Source organism: Corylus avellana, chromosome 1 (assembly GCF_965113065.1).
Source record: "Corylus avellana chromosome 1, dhCorAvel1.hap1.2, whole genome shotgun sequence".
NCBI classification, from domain to species: Eukaryota; Viridiplantae; Streptophyta; class Magnoliopsida; order Fagales; family Betulaceae; genus Corylus; species Corylus avellana.
Genome location: NC_142490.1, coordinates 48035791 through 48053124, shown reverse-complemented (window position 1 = coordinate 48053124; position 17334 = coordinate 48035791). Strand labels below are relative to the sequence as shown.

General features: G+C 36.8%; 4 protein-coding genes and 1 long non-coding RNA gene across 6 annotated transcripts in view; 4 read left to right on the top strand and 1 right to left on the bottom strand.

Moving 5' to 3' along the window:
- The first annotated feature begins 1698 nt into the window (after nucleotides 1–1698).
- Nucleotides 1699–3005, top strand: LOC132188620 (uncharacterized). The gene is made up of 2 exons (XR_009440902.2): nucleotides 1699–1869; nucleotides 2827–3005. It is a non-coding gene; the product is annotated as an uncharacterized LOC132188620 (long non-coding RNA).
- Nucleotides 3006–4626: 1621 nt separating this feature from the next.
- Nucleotides 4627–9936, top strand: LOC132170304 (cellulose synthase-like protein E6). 2 transcript variants are annotated; one of them, XM_059581230.2, is made up of 8 exons: nucleotides 4627–4953; nucleotides 5070–5391; nucleotides 7591–7731; nucleotides 7850–7981; nucleotides 8101–8313; nucleotides 8438–8668; nucleotides 8844–9191; nucleotides 9277–9936. In XM_059581230.2, the coding sequence occupies exons 1-8, from the start codon at nucleotides 4682–4684 to the stop codon at nucleotides 9826–9828; spliced, it is 2211 nt and encodes a 736-aa protein (XP_059437213.2). In that variant the 5' UTR covers nucleotides 4627–4681; the 3' UTR covers nucleotides 9829–9936. The 2 variants fall into 2 exon arrangements, with proteins under 2 accessions (XP_059437213.2, XP_088373142.1); XM_088517016.1 differs by lacking the exon at nucleotides 8101–8313.
- Nucleotides 9937–12049: 2113 nt separating this feature from the next.
- LOC132170202 (F-box protein CPR1-like) lies at nucleotides 12050–13180 on the top strand. The gene has a single exon (XM_059581090.2). The coding sequence runs from the start codon at nucleotides 12050–12052 to the stop codon at nucleotides 13178–13180; it is 1131 nt and encodes a 376-aa protein (XP_059437073.2).
- Nucleotides 13181–14334: 1154 nt separating this feature from the next.
- On the top strand, nucleotides 14335–15459 carry LOC148589984 (F-box protein CPR1-like). Its single transcript, XM_088516002.1, has 2 exons — nucleotides 14335–14862; nucleotides 15025–15459. The coding sequence occupies exons 1-2, from the start codon at nucleotides 14335–14337 to the stop codon at nucleotides 15457–15459; spliced, it is 963 nt and encodes a 320-aa protein (XP_088372128.1).
- A 699-nt stretch (nucleotides 15460–16158) lies between these two features.
- Nucleotides 16159–17334, bottom strand: part of AACT1 (Thiolase family protein) — a 33679-nt gene continuing 32503 nt past the window's right edge. Inside the window, exon 15 of the mRNA XM_059581235.2 lies at nucleotides 16159–16272. Within this exon, the coding sequence (XP_059437218.1) occupies nucleotides 16260–16272 (13 nt within the window). The 3' untranslated portion in view covers nucleotides 16159–16259. The remainder of the gene's footprint in view (nucleotides 16273–17334) is intronic.

The window sequence follows — 17334 nt, the reverse complement described above, 5'->3', positions numbered from 1 at the left end:
ATGTTTGACCATGCCACGTTTTGTTGATGTATTAGATAAATTTCTTGACTCTATTATTAACTATGTAGGGTTTGGACTTAATTGGATGATCACCGGCTCCTTGTTCAACCTTTGTTTTCAGCTAATTAAGCCAAAGGGGAAACTTTAGTAAGCCCCTCTGAATTTCCAGTCAATTTAACAAGCACTTCTTGAATTACCAAAATTCTTACATAGATCTCCTAAACTTTAGTTTGCTCTCACTTTGAACTCTTCTAGTAGTTTTCAACGTTAAAGTCAAATTTTATGCTCATTTTACCCTTACCCCAAAACTACACCGTTTTGTGCCTTAAAACTAATACACCTACCTAGCCCAAAACGACGTCGTTTTAGGTATTAATTTTTTAAAAAGCAAAATATTTAAAAAAAAAAAAAAAAAAGGACGAAATTGGGGTGGCTCCAACCACCCCTTGGCCAAAATGGGGTGGCTGGACCAACCCTTGGCCGGTTTGGGGGTGGTCGAACCACCCCCATGGCCAAGGGGGTGGTCCGGCCACCCCCAAAAGGGCCCCCTCCAAAAAAAAAAAAAAAAGGATTGGGTGTTTTGGAGGTGGCCCAAGGGGCTGGGAGTGGTTTCGGCCACCTCTACAGGCCGTATGGGGTGGCTGGCCTGTATGGGGTGGCTAGAGCCACCCCCTGGCCAGTCTGGGGGTGGTCCGGCCACCCCCAAAACACCCAATTCCCCCCCCCCCCTCCCCTTTTTTTTTGGCCTTTTGGGGGTGGCCGGACCACCTCCTTGGCCATGGGGGTGGTTCGACCACCCCCAGACCGGCTGATTTCGACCTTTTTTTTTTTTTTTTTTTTTTAATATATTTTGCTTATATATATATATATATATATATATATATATTATACTCAAAACGACGTCGTTTTAGGCTAGGTGGTGATGTAGCTTTGAAGTTCAAAATGGTGTAGTTTTGGAGCCAAAAACGGTGTAATTTTGGTTAAGGGTATAATAGGCATAAAATGTCAATTTAACGGTGAAAGCTAACTGAAGGGTCCAAAGTGAGAGCAAACCAAAATTCAGGGGCCTAAGTAAGAGTTTTTAAAATTTAAGGGGTGTTTGTCAAATCAGCTGAAACTTCGGAGGGGCTTGATGAAGTTTCCTTAGATAACCAATTGAGCATCATCAAAATAAACTTGTATTATTAGTTTATTATACGATGAAGATCGATGCGTGTTCTAAGCAAACAGTCTGCTTCCACAAATTGTATTTAATAATGTTGGATAACATGAGATTTATCAACAAGAAATATAAAAAATCGGGACCAACCTTTTCTACCTACTCTGGTTTTTTTTTTTTTTTTTTTTTTTTTTTCCCGTTTTAGTCATTTTCTGCTGAAAATATCAAAATTGAAGAGTAATATTAAGCTTGACTCTCAAAGTAGCTAGTCTTCCTCGCGTGCCCCTCCACTAGGTTGTACCTTTATTCCAATGTTGTCACTTCTGGTTGGCTCCTTATATCCATCATTGTCGTCCTTCAACTCTTTCTCTTTCTCTTTCTGAGTAATGCTAGGGAGAAGCATTTTATCAGCAAACCATCCGCATGGTGCTGAGCTGTCCCGGTTAAGTGAACTATGGTTAACAGCTTTTTTTATAAAAAATAAAATAAAATCACGCCCTGAAGAGTAAAAGTCAAAAGTGTGATAGGGTTTCAAATTTTTATTTTTTCCCCCAAAACCTTTCCCCGTCCTCCTCTCCCACCCTTCTCCCTCCCGCCTTCTCCCATCACCAAGCACTGCCGCCACCGAACAGACTGCCACCCACGGCACCAACTCAAAATCCGGAGACGCCATCCAGCCACCACCGGTGACGCCCGGTGAGTTGGAGAAGGTATGTATAGATGATTTCATTGTTTTGTTGGTTAGAGCTTCTTTCATTTTGAAAAAAAAAAAAAAAAAAAAAAACCAGTCAGTTCGTGGGTTTTGGGTTGTTTGTGAGTTTTGGGTTATTTTTTCATGTTCTTCGATTCTATACAACTCCCTGAAAGAATGGGTTTCGATTTTGCCGAAATATCATCGATTTTTCCGTGTCCTTCGATTCTGTATAAGTCTCTGCGCGAATGGGTTCCGATTTCGTCAATCTCCATCTATCCAAGCTCTCTCTCTCTCTCACTCTCACTCTCTCTCTTCTGCCCATTGTATGGTTTTCATCTGCATCTGCATCTGCAAGCTGATTTTGTCTTTGGAAGCAACTAATGAACATGAAAAATATTATTGAAGCTCTTTTGTCTAAAAATGCAAAAGAAAGTTTTGATTCCTTTGTTTGCGTGGCTGGTTTTGATAGTTAACATTCTTGAATTTGTTTGTGTTTTCTTTTAGTTGTAGCTAGATAAATCTTTCATTTTGAGGAGAAAAAAAAACACAAGAAATGGAATTTTAGTTAGTTCTAGTACGATTTTTCCTTTGCTTTTCGGTTGAGCGCCGATTGGTCATGGGTCTTCTTTCTGCCATGGCCGAATGGGCTAGGTGGGGGGATTTCTTTTGCTCCCTGCTTCGGTTTTGCTTCACTCAATAGTTTTGAAGATTTTAATCCCTTTGATTTTCGGTGGTTGGTTGGATGGGTATATTTCTTGAAAACAATTCTTGGACATTTGGTCTTCGTGGGTTTCTCTGTTTTTGTCTAGTTTTTGATTTTCTGGTTTTACCACGCACCAACAAGAAGAATGAAAATGAGATTTCTAGTTTTTGTTTTGGTAATTTTTTTAACCTGGGTTTCTCGTTTCATTTTTTGATACTACTGCTTCTGTGTTTACTACTCATAGTTCTTAGTGTTTTGCTTATTTTGCAGAGACATAGTTTGTTGTTGCAGAGAGAGTTATTATCAATGATGATAAAATGAATGAAAATGAGAAACGCTTGAAGTTGCATTGAGAATCTCGGATTGTAACCTTTTTGATTGTTCGTACCTCTTTGAGGATGATGAAAAAAAACAAATTATTTATATTTCTTGAAGTTGATTTTATGTAATACTTGAAATTATAGAGTTTGTTAAAATGAACAAATGATTTTGGTTGCTTCTTTAATCTTATCCACAAGGGTAAAGGCATTTCATGATTTGGACATAACTTGCAACGTACAAGAGTTCATAGTGCTTCTATTTCATCTTCAGTTTCAACGGACCCAAAATTTATAGAAGCTTTAACCAGTAATACATACAAGGCATTAATCAAAGATCGAGGTTGTTGGACAGTGATAACCGAATCAATACTCGAATCACATTCATCAAAAAAAATTTTACTCATCTACACAACCTTTCGTAACCAATTTCACAAGCACAGTGGTCCACATACAAATAATTTGCAACTTCAAACAACACATTCTCTAATTAAAACTCAAATCAAATCAGAAAAATGGCTAATACATGACAACGTGTAGTTCTTGAAAATCAAATCAAATCCCATCGTTTATCATCCTTTACACCCGGGCTCTTTTGAATTTCTTGAAAATCCCTCTAAAGAGCATGTAGCTCTGCTTCTCCTTGATCCCGCCCAAAATCTTACATCTGAAAATAAGAAACAGAACATTAGCTTCAAGTTATTTCAAATGAAAGGAAAATTTTCTTTTGATAAGGAAATTTATCTGCAGCTAGTTGTGAATAGCAGCAGTAACACAAATGAAAGGAATTCTTTTTTTTTTTTTTTTGTATAAATAAAGCTCTTTCTAAAGGCAATAAATTTTCTCACAAACATTTCATCAAACACATGTGTAGCTTGACATTCACAACTAGCTACAACTAAAAGAAAACACAAACAAATTCGAGAATGTTAACAATCAAAACCAGCCACACGCACAAAGGAATCAAAACTTTCTTTTGCATTTTTAGACAAAAGAGCTTCAATAATATTTTTCATGTTCATTAGTTGCTTCCAAAGACAAAATCAGCTTGCAGATGCAGATGCAGATGCAGATGAAAACCATACAATGGGCAGAAGAGAGAGAGTGAGAGTGAGAGTGAGAGAGAGAGAGCTTGGATAGATGGAGATCGACGAAATCGGAACCCATTCGCGCAGAGACTTATACAGAATCGAAGGACACGGAAAAATCGATGATGTTTCGGCAAAATCGAAACCCATTCTTTCAGGGAGTTGTATAGAATCGAAGAACATGAAAAAATAACCCAAAACTCACAAACAACCCAAAACCCACGAACTGACTGGTTTTTTTCTTCTTTTTTTTTCAAAATGAAAGAAGCTCTAACCAACAAAACAATGAAATCATCTATACATACCTTCTCCAACTCACCGGGCGTCACCGGTGGTGGCTGGGTGGCGTCTCCGGATTTTGAGTTGGTGCCGTGGGTGGCAGTCTGTTCGGTGGCGGCAGTGCTTGGTGATGGGAGAAGGCGGGAGGGAGAAGTGTGGGAGAGGAGGACGGGGAAAGGTTTTGGGGGAAAAAATAAAAATTTGAAACCCTATCACACTTTTGACTTTCACTCTTCTGGGCGTGATTTTATTTTATTTTTTATAAAAAAAAGCTGATAACCATAGTTCACTTAACCAGGACAGCTCAGCACCATGCGGATGGTTTGCTGATAAAATGCTTCTCCCTAGCATTACTCATTCTTTTTTGGTTGCATTATACACACACACTTTTCTAAGCAACACTCGAGAGAGCTCGAGCAAGAAAGAGAGAGAGAGAGAGAGATGGAGATAAATGATCATCTTCCTCTTTTTGTAACAAAGTCAGCCAAGGGACGTATCCCTTTACAAATTTATGCGTTTTCAATCTTGGTGGGTATATGCTTGATCTTTGTATATAGAGTGAGCTATATACCAGCAAAAGAAGAAGCCGGAAGATGGGTTTGGATCGGATTATTTCTTTCGGAGCTTTGGTTTTCTTTTTATTGGTTTATCACTGTGGTTCTCCGTTGGAATCTCATCTATCGTTCGACTTTCAAAGACAGGCTCTCTCTCAGGTCTCTTTCTCTCTCTCTCTGACATATTTAATTAGCGTACTATTTGTGTGTGTGTGTGTTTTTTTTTTTTTGTCTTTTACTTGCTAAATATGGTTTACTGTTCATGCAATAAACAGACACGAAAAGGCTCTGCCGGGGATAGACATATTCGTGTGTACAGCAGACCCCATGATAGAACCGCCATCTATGGTGATTAACACCGTCCTCTCAGTCATGGCTTACGACTATCCGCCTGAAAAGCTAAGCGTTTATCTCTCAGACGACGGCGGTTCGGATTTGACGTTTTACGCTATGGTAGAGGCCTCACGTTTCTCAAAGATTTGGCTTCCGTTTTGCAACAAGTTCAAAGTGGAGCCGAGATCGCCGGAGGCTTATTTCCGCACAGCCGCTGAGCCGCTTGAAGATCCTGCCATGGCCAAAGAGTGGTCATCCATCAAGGTATATATATCTTCCATGGATTTTCATCTTTACTACTAGAATCTAGAACTAGGAAATTAAGCCGTTTGCACGCAAAGATAGACCATTTCTTAACCACTTAGAATATGCCAGCTCTCACCCAAGGCGTCGAGTATCTTGGGGCTGAGAAATCCAGGTGGGACGCCTTGCAACAATAACAAAACTGTCTTGATCAGTGGCTTGTTTTGATATGTTAATTAATTAAATATATATCATTTATCACGTCAATTTCACATCACCTGCCTGCTTTTAAACTTTTAATTTTGTTTTGTTCTGTTTTGTTTTGTTTTTTTTTTTTGTTTTTTTAAAGTACATTTACTGACTTCAACTTTCATGATAAATCAACAATAAGTTAATGTCGGATCAAAACAGAATTCAAAGACTTTATAACATCTCGTTAAAATATTAACTAATGAAGCATACATAATTTTGTTCGTTATTTTTAATCAGCTTATATTTTTAGACTAAATAATTATTAATTTAACCATTTTAATCAATAGGTGGTAAATGGACACCAAATCAAATACGTACAATGACCTATGCTAATCTGTTTGATTTCCATTATATATATATATATATATATATATATATATATATATATATATATATATCAGTCATGGAAATCAAACAGATTAGCATAGGTCATTCTCTTAGCCATACACACGAAATCTGTTCCGTTTGCAAAACTATATCTAGCTAATCCTTCATTTCCCCTTCAATTTCCACCCTCCATTCTTGGTAATGGTCCACATTTGGCCAAAAACTAGACAAAACATATGTGTATGACATATATAGTTCAAGGGGGACCTTTCAGAATGCTGTCTTAACCCTGCTGGCTGCCAATTGCGACTGTGTTTACAACTTGGCTCTTTTAAGTAGCGTGACAAGTTATGTTTATGTGATAGGTTCGAGTCATATCAAGACATGCGTATAATATTTATATGTAACAGTTTTAACTCGACCTATTTAATTAAATGGTTAAGGTTATTTAATTCTAACTCGTTAATTTCATGTTGAGTTCGTGTCGAATTCGCGGATAATATAAAAATTTGCCAACTTTACTCTAAGCCCAATTAAATATATTTTGATGCATATATGCCTTTCCACGGAATATATGGTCCAGTCTCCAGTCTCCAGAATGGACCATAGGAGATACTATGCATGATCAATAATTGAGCACTATATTGATCATGATTCATCATGGAGTAGTAGCTAGTACGGTGATAATTAATCACGCCCTGGACCCATGTGTAGGAGATTTAATAGAGGCCACCAAAATACATAGGTGCAACTGTTCAAATAGTTAGAGCACTATAAACATCTTTTCTATATATATATATATTATATATATCTATCTATATATATATATATATATATAAGGAAAATCACCTGAAACAAACTCACTTCTGAACATTTTTAGTGTATAGAGATTCAAATTAGGCCATCTTGAGCCCAACCTTTTGTTTTCTTTTTTCTTAATTTTCTTTTCAAAAATATTAATAAATAATTCAAAATACAAAATAGCTGAAACTATTTTCATCTTTATCTTTATGTGACATTAAAACACTTCAAATTAAAAACAAAAAAATCTGCAAAACATTGTAACAAACGAAGCTAAACCACAGATGTTTAATTGGATAAAAGGTATCAAATGATCAAAGCTTGAGATTGAATTACTGTGAAACGATTTGTGATAAAATATTTTATATTATATTATAAAATATTTTATTTTAATTTTAATTTTTCATTATACTTTATATATACAATAAAATGATGGTATATAGAAACTAACAAAATATACCTTATTATTATTATATTTTATTTAATTCAAGGTCGTGTCACTGGTCATACGACCCGAACCTGGCATGAGGCATTTAGGATTGACAATACCCGACATTTACTCTATATAAAATTAAAGGGTTAGTATTAAAGGGTTTGACCGGCTCGTTTAATTAATTAGGTCAGATTATGATAATTGACCTATATATATAAAAGAATTTGACACATAAACACGAATTGTCACCCCTACTCTATCCCGCAAATTCGTTTGCTGAAAGTCAAGTGACAAGCATTTTACATATATATATATATATATATATATATATATATATTTTAAAAAAATCTTTCTTTTATTTTTAATTCACACAGGGATAGAAAATAATATCCGGTTTCATGTTACAGACATCATATGAAGACATGAAGAAACGGATTGAGACGACTACAAAGCGAGGCCAAATTTCAGAAGAAGTACGTAAAGAACACAAGGGATTTAGTGAGTGGAACAAGGTTTCAAGCCGTCGTGATCATCAAACCATTATTCAAGTACTTTCTACGTTGTCACTGAAATTATGGAATTAATATTAATTAATTTACACCTCTAAAATTTACTCAATTTTCCTACTTGCTTAATAGAATTAATTGTTACTATTTCAATTCATAGATACTTATTAATGGAAAAGACCCCAAGGCTGTGGATATTGATGGACAACCTTTGCCAACTCTGGTATACTTGGCACGAGAAAAGAAACCACAGTACCACCATAACTTTAAAGCAGGAGCCATGAATGCACTGGTAAGCCATACATCATATATATCCACTCCACATGCAACTTAAGCTTCATATCCATGGCCATAGAATTCATGTGTTAATAGCTTTTGTATGTTTTATGGAAATAATAATAATAAAAACAGATAAGGGTGTCATCGTTGATAAGCAATGGTCCGATAATTCTTAATGTGGACTGCGACATGTACTCAAACAATTCAGACTCAGCGAGAGATGCTGTGTGCTTTTTTATGGATGAAGAAAATGGTCATGAGATTGGCTTCGTACAGTTTCCACAGGCGTTCGAGAACATTACAAAGAATGATGTTTACGGTAGCTCCATGAAAGTAGCTAAGGAGGTGAGCGAGCATTAACAAACAACTTACAATGATTCAAACATGTGTATTAATTAAACCTGTAGGTTTCTGATGAGAGAGAAGATCTTAATGGAATTTCTACTTTTTGTATGCATGGCGACAAAAGGTGGAGAATCCAGGATTTGATGGACATGGAGGGCCATTGTATATTGGTACCGGGTGCTTTCACAGAAGAGACACTCTTTGTGGGCACAAGTACGGCAAGGAATTTAAGGCAGATTGGAAGGGAGGGAAATGGAATGATAGAAAGGTAGAAGAGAGTGCGAGTGTTCTAGAAGAAACATGCAAAGTTCTTGCAAGTTGTACCTATGAAAACAACACTCAGTGGGGAAAGGAGGTCTCTCTCTCTCTCTCCCTCTCTCTCTCTACCTATGAAAACAACACTCGAAAAAATACTATTTAGTAGACAGTTATACTTATCACAATCATATAACAGTCTACTAAATAGAATTACTCGTAATTAATTAACCCCATGTACATGAAGCTCTCTCACACACATATATGATTTGCAGATGGGTTTGAAATATGGTTGTGCAGTAGAAGATGTCCTCACAGGATTAGCTATACATTGTCGAGGTTGGAGGTCAATATATTTCAACCCGGAAAGGAAGGGGTTCCTTGGAGTTGCTCCCACAACCCTACTGCAGTCACTTGTACAGCTTAAGAGATGGAGTGAAGGTGATTTTCAGATCTTTGCCTCAAGGTACTGTCCCTTTGTGCATGGCTACAAAAAGACTCCCCTGAAGCATCAACTGTCATACTGTATCTATTTGCTATGGGCTCCAACTTGCTTGCCTACTCTATACTACGTCGTTGTGCCATCCCTATGCCTGCTTAGAGGCATCTCCTTGTTTCCAGAGGTACAATACTTATTACTTGAACGGAACTTTGCCTATTATTGATTGTTAACAATTAATTATCTTGCATGGATGCACTGATTAACAGATTTCAAATCCATGGATCCTACCATTTGCATTTGTCATCTCTGTCCACCGCGCATACTGTCTTGGAGAATATATTTGGTTGGGGGGCACATTCCTAGGCTGGTGGAATGATCAAAGGATGTGGCTGTTTAAAAGAACTAGTTCCTTTTTCTTTGGATTCTTTGACAACATCCTAAAACTACTGGGGTTCACAACGTCGGCCTTTGTCGTCACGGCAAAGGTGGCTGACGATGATGTTTCACAGAGATACGAGGAAGAGCTCATGGAGTTCGGTGCTTCTTCCCCAATGTTTACCATTATAGCAACACTTGCATTGTTAAATGCGTTCTGTTTGGTTGGAGGAATGAAGAGGGTGATTATGCAGAAGGAAATGCAAAATTTGCTTTCACACCCATTTGCATTGCAGATTCTTCTATGTGGGGTACTGGTTATAATCAATCTTCCTGTTTACCAAGGTCTCTTCCTCAGGAAAGACAACGGTCGAATGCCTACGTCAATAACGCAACGGTCAATTATGTTTGCTCTATTGGCTTGTGCATTTGCCCTGTACTAAGTTCCTTATTGGTGCCTGGTGAAGAAATATATATACTTTGAAGGGAAACTGTAATTTATTATATCCCATGACGGGATTCCTATAATTCAGGTGAATTTTGTTAGAAAACTGAAATATTATTTTCTATAAAAAAAAAAGTTTTTATTATTTCTCTTACTTAGTTTTTAGAAAATAATATTCACCTACAATTAGGAGGACACCGAAAAAATACCAGGAGATCGAGCGCCTAGTATTTTCCTTTCTTCCCCCTTTTTTTTTTTTTTTTTTTGGTGAAATAAATCTTTGTCAATATTTCTTAATTGGGGGCTGGGGTCTTAAGCAGCGGCCTAATCCGCTTAATGGTGGAACCAACCCGGATTGCATTTCATTCCAACCCCTTATATAGGAAGTAATAGTCATTCATATATCAAATATAGCCTAAAAGAATAACTATTCCATATATCAAAATGCTTGTAAATTTGGTGGTGTTGAGAGGACGGTATTACCACGGATAATGAAGTTTGGGTGATGAAGGAGTACGGGGTGGCCAACAGTTGGACTCTCCTTTATACGGTGCAGCCAAGCCTGGCTTCTTCCACCTACCTACCTTTAGTGTTCTCACAGGACGGGGAAGAGGTTTTGATGGGAAAGAAGGAAATTACAGAGCGGGACTTGCATTAACTCTTTTGGTATGACACAAAAAATAAAACACGTAGGATTAATTGTTGATATTCAAAATATGCCCAATAGTTTCTCTAAGCCATACACTTGTGTGGGATGCCTCCTTCTCCTCGATGCTGACCGTGACAATTAACTTCAATATATAGATGATGAGTTATGTGTAGGTCCGTTGTAGACTTGTAGTAAAAAAAAAAAGTGCCAATGTGGGTCAGTTTATTCTACCATGTTCAAATCTTTGGCTGCTCATTACCCCAAGGACCATCATCTTGATCAGCAAACTAGATTAATGGGATGAAAATTATTCTACTTGTGCATTACCCCCAAATTATGGTAAATAAGTAATTGGGAAAGACATTAATATCGTTTGATTCTCTTAAAATCTCTAACATCCATTCTTAAAACAAGTATTACAATAATTTTTTTTCTAATTTAGTATTACAATAATTGACAGCATTAAATAAGGAAATCAAATAATATAATAATATCAAAGTCATTCTTAAATAAAATTGTCATGTTCAAAGTAGAGATATTTCGGGCCTTGTGATGAGCAACCACATATTTTCATCATAATTTACAATGTAGCTAATCAGGCAATTGGATAGTCATTGCATAAGATATGAGTTTTTTTTTTTTTTTTCTTCTCTCTCTAACATGAGACATAGGTTGCTTTTGTCCTCAAAATATGAATTTATGATTGGATTTCAACCTTAAAAAAAAAAAAAAACAATTAAATGTTAAGAAGATGAAGTCTTTAAATATTTCATTCAATTACAAACTCATATTTATAAGTTTCTCTATTCAAATTTAAAAAAGTATAAGAGTTAGTCTTTCTTTTCTTTTTTTTTCTCTCTCTCTCTCTCTCTCTAAGCCTTGGCATTTGAATATATAGAGGAGGAACTAGTTACAGAAGATAACTACAAGTGTCCCGAAGAGATAGCTCAATCGGCTGGAGACCACGCCTTATGAAGCGGAGGTCATTAGTTCGAATCCCTCCTCCCCCGGCCTCTTGTGTGGACATGTCAAAATAAAAAAAAATTAAAAAAAAAAGATAACTACAAGTGTGTTTAATTGTAATACAATTGAAATCATGTGCTTCTTATCTAAATCTAATACAAGCTTAATCTTTGTCAATTGTTTGTATCATTGTCGTTGTTATCTTGTGCTGCTGTAGCTAGGTATCTTTGATATGCAATTGAATAATGCTGATGGCTTGTGGAGCAACCGCTACTTCCATTTATGGAAATGTACGTTGATGCTCTACGCCCTAGACCCAATTAATATTCTCTTTCTAAACCGAGATTTTGCTAAATCTTTTCTTTTAAGATTTTGCCTGATGATTGGGTATAAGATGAGATTTTGCTGAATCTCTTCTTTAAGATTTTGCCGAAATTTTGAATTTTGAATTTTCACGTGGCATGATTTTTTACCTTGAGATGTAACGGACGGTCAAGATTTACAAATATGAGATTGAAAACCCACCGACTACGTTCAATCTATCTACAAGGATATATAGTGCATGTAGCATAGCCAGAAGATGAAGAAGGAATTTGTTCACCGAAAGATGACGACTTTCCCGGGAGAGCTCATCACCGAGATACTTTCCCTACTTCCCATCAAGCCACTGCTTCGTTTCCAGTGTGTTTCGAAGCCATGGTTCTCCCAAATCAACAACTCAGATTTCATCAAGTTGCATCTCAATCACTCTAGAGAACGCACCCTCATTGTACAGACCTACTGGCCAAGTAATTACTACATGGTAAACTTTTCTAATGAGGGTCAGTTTAGCGAGGCCGCGAAGATCGAACAGCTGCAGTACCAATCGGCAAGCACAGAGATTGTAGGATGTTGCAACGGCTTGGTTTGCATCAAAAACTTGAATTGTGAGATTGTAATATGCAACCCATTAATTGGAAAGTACAAGAAATTACCCTCTTCTAAGCCTCCTAGAGAAGCTAATTCTGATTACTATGATTACTTAGCATTTGGATACGATCGGGTCAACGACGACTACAAGGTTTTTAAGTTTGAGATCCCAAAAACCTTGGTTGTGAACATATCCTTAAGGAGGGAAAAATGTAGTCCTGAGGTATACAGTTTGCGAGAACACTCTTGGAGAATGGTTGAAGATGAATGGCCTTTTGAAAAATCGTATATTTTCTCAAATTGTCTGGGCTGGCCTTTCTTAAACGGTAATTTCCATTGGTTGGTGCCTTTCTTAAACGGTAATTTTCATTGGCTGGTTACTCAGTCGAACTCCAAACAGGTCATTGTTGCATTCAATCTTAGCACTGAAAAATTCCAAGTACTAGATGAGATTCCCGTTAATTTTGGTTTATTTTTAAATGAGTGTGTCACCTTTGTGGTGTTGAGAGGATGGCTTTGTCTTACCATAGATAGGGATGTTTGGGTGATGAAAGAGTATGGGGTGGCCAACAGTTGGACTCTGCTTTATACGATGCAGCTGGACCCGGCTCCTTCCACCTACCTACCTTTAGTGTTCTCACATGACGGAGAAGAGGTTTTGACAGGAGAGAAGGAAATTACAGAGCGGGACTTTCATCAACTCTTTTGGTATGACATAAAAAATAAAACATGTAGGATTGTTGAGATTCAAAATATGCCCAATAGTTTCTCTAAGCCATGCACTTGTATGGGAAGCCTCCTTCTCCTCGATGTTGACCGTGACAATTAACTTCAATATAGATGATGAATTATGTGTTGGTCGGTTGTAATAAAAAAAAAAAAAAATGTGCTAAAGGTTGGTCAGTTTATTCTACCATGTTCAAATCTTTGGCTGCTCATTACCCCAAGGACCATCATCTTCAGCAATCTAGATTAATGGGATGAAAATTATTCTACTTGAGCATGCATTACCCCTAAATTATGGTAAATAAGTAATTGAGAAAGACATTAATATCGTTTGACTCTCTTAAAATCTCTAACATTCCATTCTTAAAACAAGGATTACAATAATTAATAGCATTAAATAAGGAAATCAAATAATATATTAATATCAAAGCCATTCTTAAATAAAATTGTCTTGTTGAAAATTTGAAGGTAGAGATATTTTGGGCCTTGTGATGAGCAGCCAGAGAATTTCATCATAATTTACATGCAATAACAGCTAATCAGGCAATTTGATAGTCTCATGAGTTTTTTTTTTTTTTCTTCTTCTTCTCTCTCTAACGTGAGACATAGATTGCTTTTGTCCACAAAATATGAATTTATGATTAGATTCCAACCTTAAAAAAATTAAATGTTAAGAAGATGAAAAGTCTTTAAATATTTCATTCAATTACAAACTCATATTTATAAGTTTCTCTATTTTTTTTTCTCTCTCTCTCTAAGCCTTGGCGTTTGTATACAGAGGAACTAGCTAGTTACAGAAGATAACTACAAGTGTGTCTGTAATACAATTGAAACCATGTGCTTCTTATCTAAATCTCATACAAGCTTAATCTTTATCAATTGTTTGTATCATCGTCGTTGTTATCTTGTGCTGCTGTAGCTAGGTATCTTTGATATGCAATTGAATAATGCTGATGGCTTGTGGAGCAACCGCTACTTCCATTTATGGAAACAAACGTTGATGCTCTATGCCCTAGACCCAATAATATTCTCTTTCTCAACCGAGATTTTGCTGAATCTCTTTTTAATTAAGATTTTGCCGAAATTTTGAATTTTGCATTTTCACAACGTGGCATGATTTTTTATCTTAAGATGTAATGGACGGTCAAGATTTACAAATTTGAGATTCTTGAACCTTATATATACTACCTTAACCTCTGCGACTGCCCTAGCATCGAAAACCCGCCACCGACTACGTTCACTCTACAAGGCCAGAAGATGAAGAAGGAATTTGCTCACCGAAAGATGACGACTCTCCCGCAAGATCTCATCACCGAGATACTTCCCCTACTTCCCATCAAGTCACTGCTTCATTTTCAGTGTGTTTCGAAGCCATGGTTCTCCCAAATCAACAACTCAGATTTCATCAAGTTGCATACCCTCATTGTAAAGACCTACTGGCCAAGTAATTACTACATGGTAAACTTTTCTAATGAGGGTCAGTTTAGCGAGGCCGCGAAGATCGAACAGCTGCAGTACCAATCGGCAAGCACAGAGATTGTAGGATGTTGCAACGGCTTGGTTTGCATCAGAAACTTGAATTGTGAAATTGTAATATGCAACCCATTAATTGGAAAATACAAGAAATTACCCTCTTCTAAGCCTCCTAGAGAAGCTAGTTCTGATTACTATGATTACTTAGCATTTGGAAACGATCGGGTCAACGACGACTACAAGGTTTTTAAGTTTGAGATCCCAAAAACCTTGGTTGTGAACATATCCTTGAGGGAAAAATGTAGTCCTGAGGTATACAGTCTGCGAGAACACTCTTGGAGAATGGTTGAAGATGAATGGCCTTTTGAGAAATCGTATATTTTCTCAAATTGTCTAGGCCGGCCTTTCTTATACGGTAATTTCCATTGGTTGGTGCCTTTCTTAAACAGTAATTTTCATTGGCTGGTTACTTAGACGAACTCCAAACAGGTCATTGTTGCATTCAATCTTAGCACTGAAAAATTCCAAGTACTAGATGAGATTCCCGTTAATTTTGGTTTATTTTTAAATGAGAGTGTCAACTTTGTGGTGTTGAGAGGATGGCTTTGTCTTGCCATAGATAGGGACGTTTGGGTGATGAAAGAGTATGGGATGGCCAACAGTTGGACTCTGCTTTATACGATGCAGCTAGACCCGGCTCCTTCCATCTACCTCCCTTTAGTGTTCTCATATGACGGTGAAAACGTTTTGACGGGAGAACCTATAGGGCAGGACTTGTATTGTCGGCGCTTGCATAGACTCTTTTGGTATGACATAAAAAAGAAAACACGGAGGATTGTTAAGACTCAAAATATGCCCAGTCATTTCTCTATGCCATACATTTATGAGGGAAGCCTCCTTTCTCCTTGATGCTGACCCTGACAATTAACTTCAATATAGATGGTGAGTTACGTGTTAGGTCTGTTTCAGTTAAAAAAAAGTGTCAATGTGGGTTAGTTTTTATTCCACCATGTTCAATAAGGAGTCAGATGATCTTGGTGTTTAACCCCGTGACCATGGTGAATGTGCTGGCCCTTTTTTTTTTTGGAACAAGTATTCAGTTGAATTTTTTTGCCCCTCGGATCATGTATTAGCAGTTTCTATATAATCTGGAGTTGTTTTGTCTTTCTGCGTTGGATTTAGTATTCACACGCACATTTTCTTGTGTCTGGAAGGAAAAGAGTTGATGGTATATAATTTGTTATTTTTATGCGTGAAAATCATCTTCTCATGATTATTATAGTTGTTCTCCAATAGCAGAATTATTCTACTCGAGCATTAATCTAGTTCGCTGAAGATGATGGTGCCCATGGGAGCCTTCATCAATACGAGGGGGAGTCTCATCAGCGCAAGACAGATGACTTCTCAATGAAACATCGTAATTATTCTGCTTGGGCATTAATCTAGTTTTGCCATAATGATGGTAGAATTTAGGGCGGAAGAAATTATAATAGGCAAAGCATCCATTGACAATCAATCTCACATGCCACGCTAGATATCAGATTTTAAGAAATAGAACTAAAAATAGAAAACAACATAACATAACCTTAACATTCCTTGAAAAGAGTTAATACAACATATTTTTACTCTGTTATTCGAGAAGAAAAGTTGAGATAGGAAAAAGGAAAACTTTCACTAATCATATGACAACTTGAGAGAACAAATGGATATCATAACCTAGAAGATGTTGGAAATAAAAAAAAGATAGATACACAAGTAATAGTCTTCTCTCTACAACTGTTAGGATGAGAGAGGTAAAACAAAGTGAGAACAAATATATTCTGGATAAAACTATGTCATAATTCATTAATGTAAAACATTTAAATAGACTACAATTAAACCACTTACTCCTAAAAACAAGGATCCACTTTAACTACTACTAGAATAAAATGGAGCACTAAGTAACTAAACTCCTAGACTTAAGGACTCAAGTGCATACAATTAAGATAATGATGAAACAAATAACAAGCTATTAAATAGGAACCACTAACCCACTACTCAACAAACAAGCTAAGTAATAGGAACATATTTTGCATTATCTTTAACACTCCCCTTTAATGCATAATGTTTACAACTCCTAACAATTCTCTAAAATAAAAGAATTTATCTGAAGGAACGGGCTTTGTGAATATATCCGCGAGTTGCTCATTTGTAGCACGGTATACAATCTTGATGCTTCCTTTGCTAACCAATTCTCTGAAAAAATGATGCCTTGTCTCTATATGTCTTGTACGGTTGTGATACATCGGGTTCTTTGTCATTGCAATGGTGGACTGGTTGTCACAATGAATAATTGTAGGTTCCTGTTGATGTTGCTTCATGTCTTCTAATATTCTCCTTAGCCAAACAGCTTGACAAGTTGTCGAGGTTACAGCAATATACTCAGCTTCAGAAGATGACAATGCAGTAGATGGTTGCTTTTTTGAACTCCATGCAATTGCTCCTGAACCAAGATTGCGTATCCCGTCGTACTTCTACGGTCATCCAATGAACCCACCCAATCACTATCGGAAAAACCACACAATTTCAAATTGTTAGCATTAGTATACAAAATACCGTAGGAGCACGTCCCCTTTACATATCTCAACACCCTTTTGGCAGCACCGTAATGAAGCTTGCTTGGACTTTGCATGAATCTTGACAAAAAACTTGTAGCATACATTATATCCGGCCTACTATTTGTTAAATACAACAAACTTCCTACCAAACTTCTATAATCACCAACATCAACCTTTTCTTCTCCAT

What these genes read in the sequence shown, in the direction of transcription:
- LOC132170304 (XM_059581230.2), top strand. Translation starts at nt 4,682, where the DNA reads ATGGAGATAAATGATCATCTTCCTCTTTTTGTAACAAAGTCAGCCAAG. An exon ending in CCATGAAAGTAGCTAAGGAG is followed by an intron (nt 8,314 to 8,437) that starts GTGAGCGAGCAT and finishes TGGCGACAAAAG; the next exon opens with GTGGAGAATCCAGGATTTGA. An exon ending in ACACTCAGTGGGGAAAGGAG is followed by an intron (nt 8,669 to 8,843) that starts GTCTCTCTCTCT and finishes TATGATTTGCAG; the next exon opens with ATGGGTTTGAAATATGGTTG.
- LOC148589984 (XM_088516002.1), top strand. Translation starts at nt 14,335, where the DNA reads ATGAAGAAGGAATTTGCTCACCGAAAGATGACGACTCTCCCGCAAGAT. An exon ending in GGGAAAAATGTAGTCCTGAG is followed by an intron (nt 14,863 to 15,024) that starts GTATACAGTCTG and finishes CTGGTTACTTAG; the next exon opens with ACGAACTCCAAACAGGTCAT.
- LOC132170202 (XM_059581090.2), top strand. Translation starts at nt 12,050, where the DNA reads ATGACGACTTTCCCGGGAGAGCTCATCACCGAGATACTTTCCCTACTT.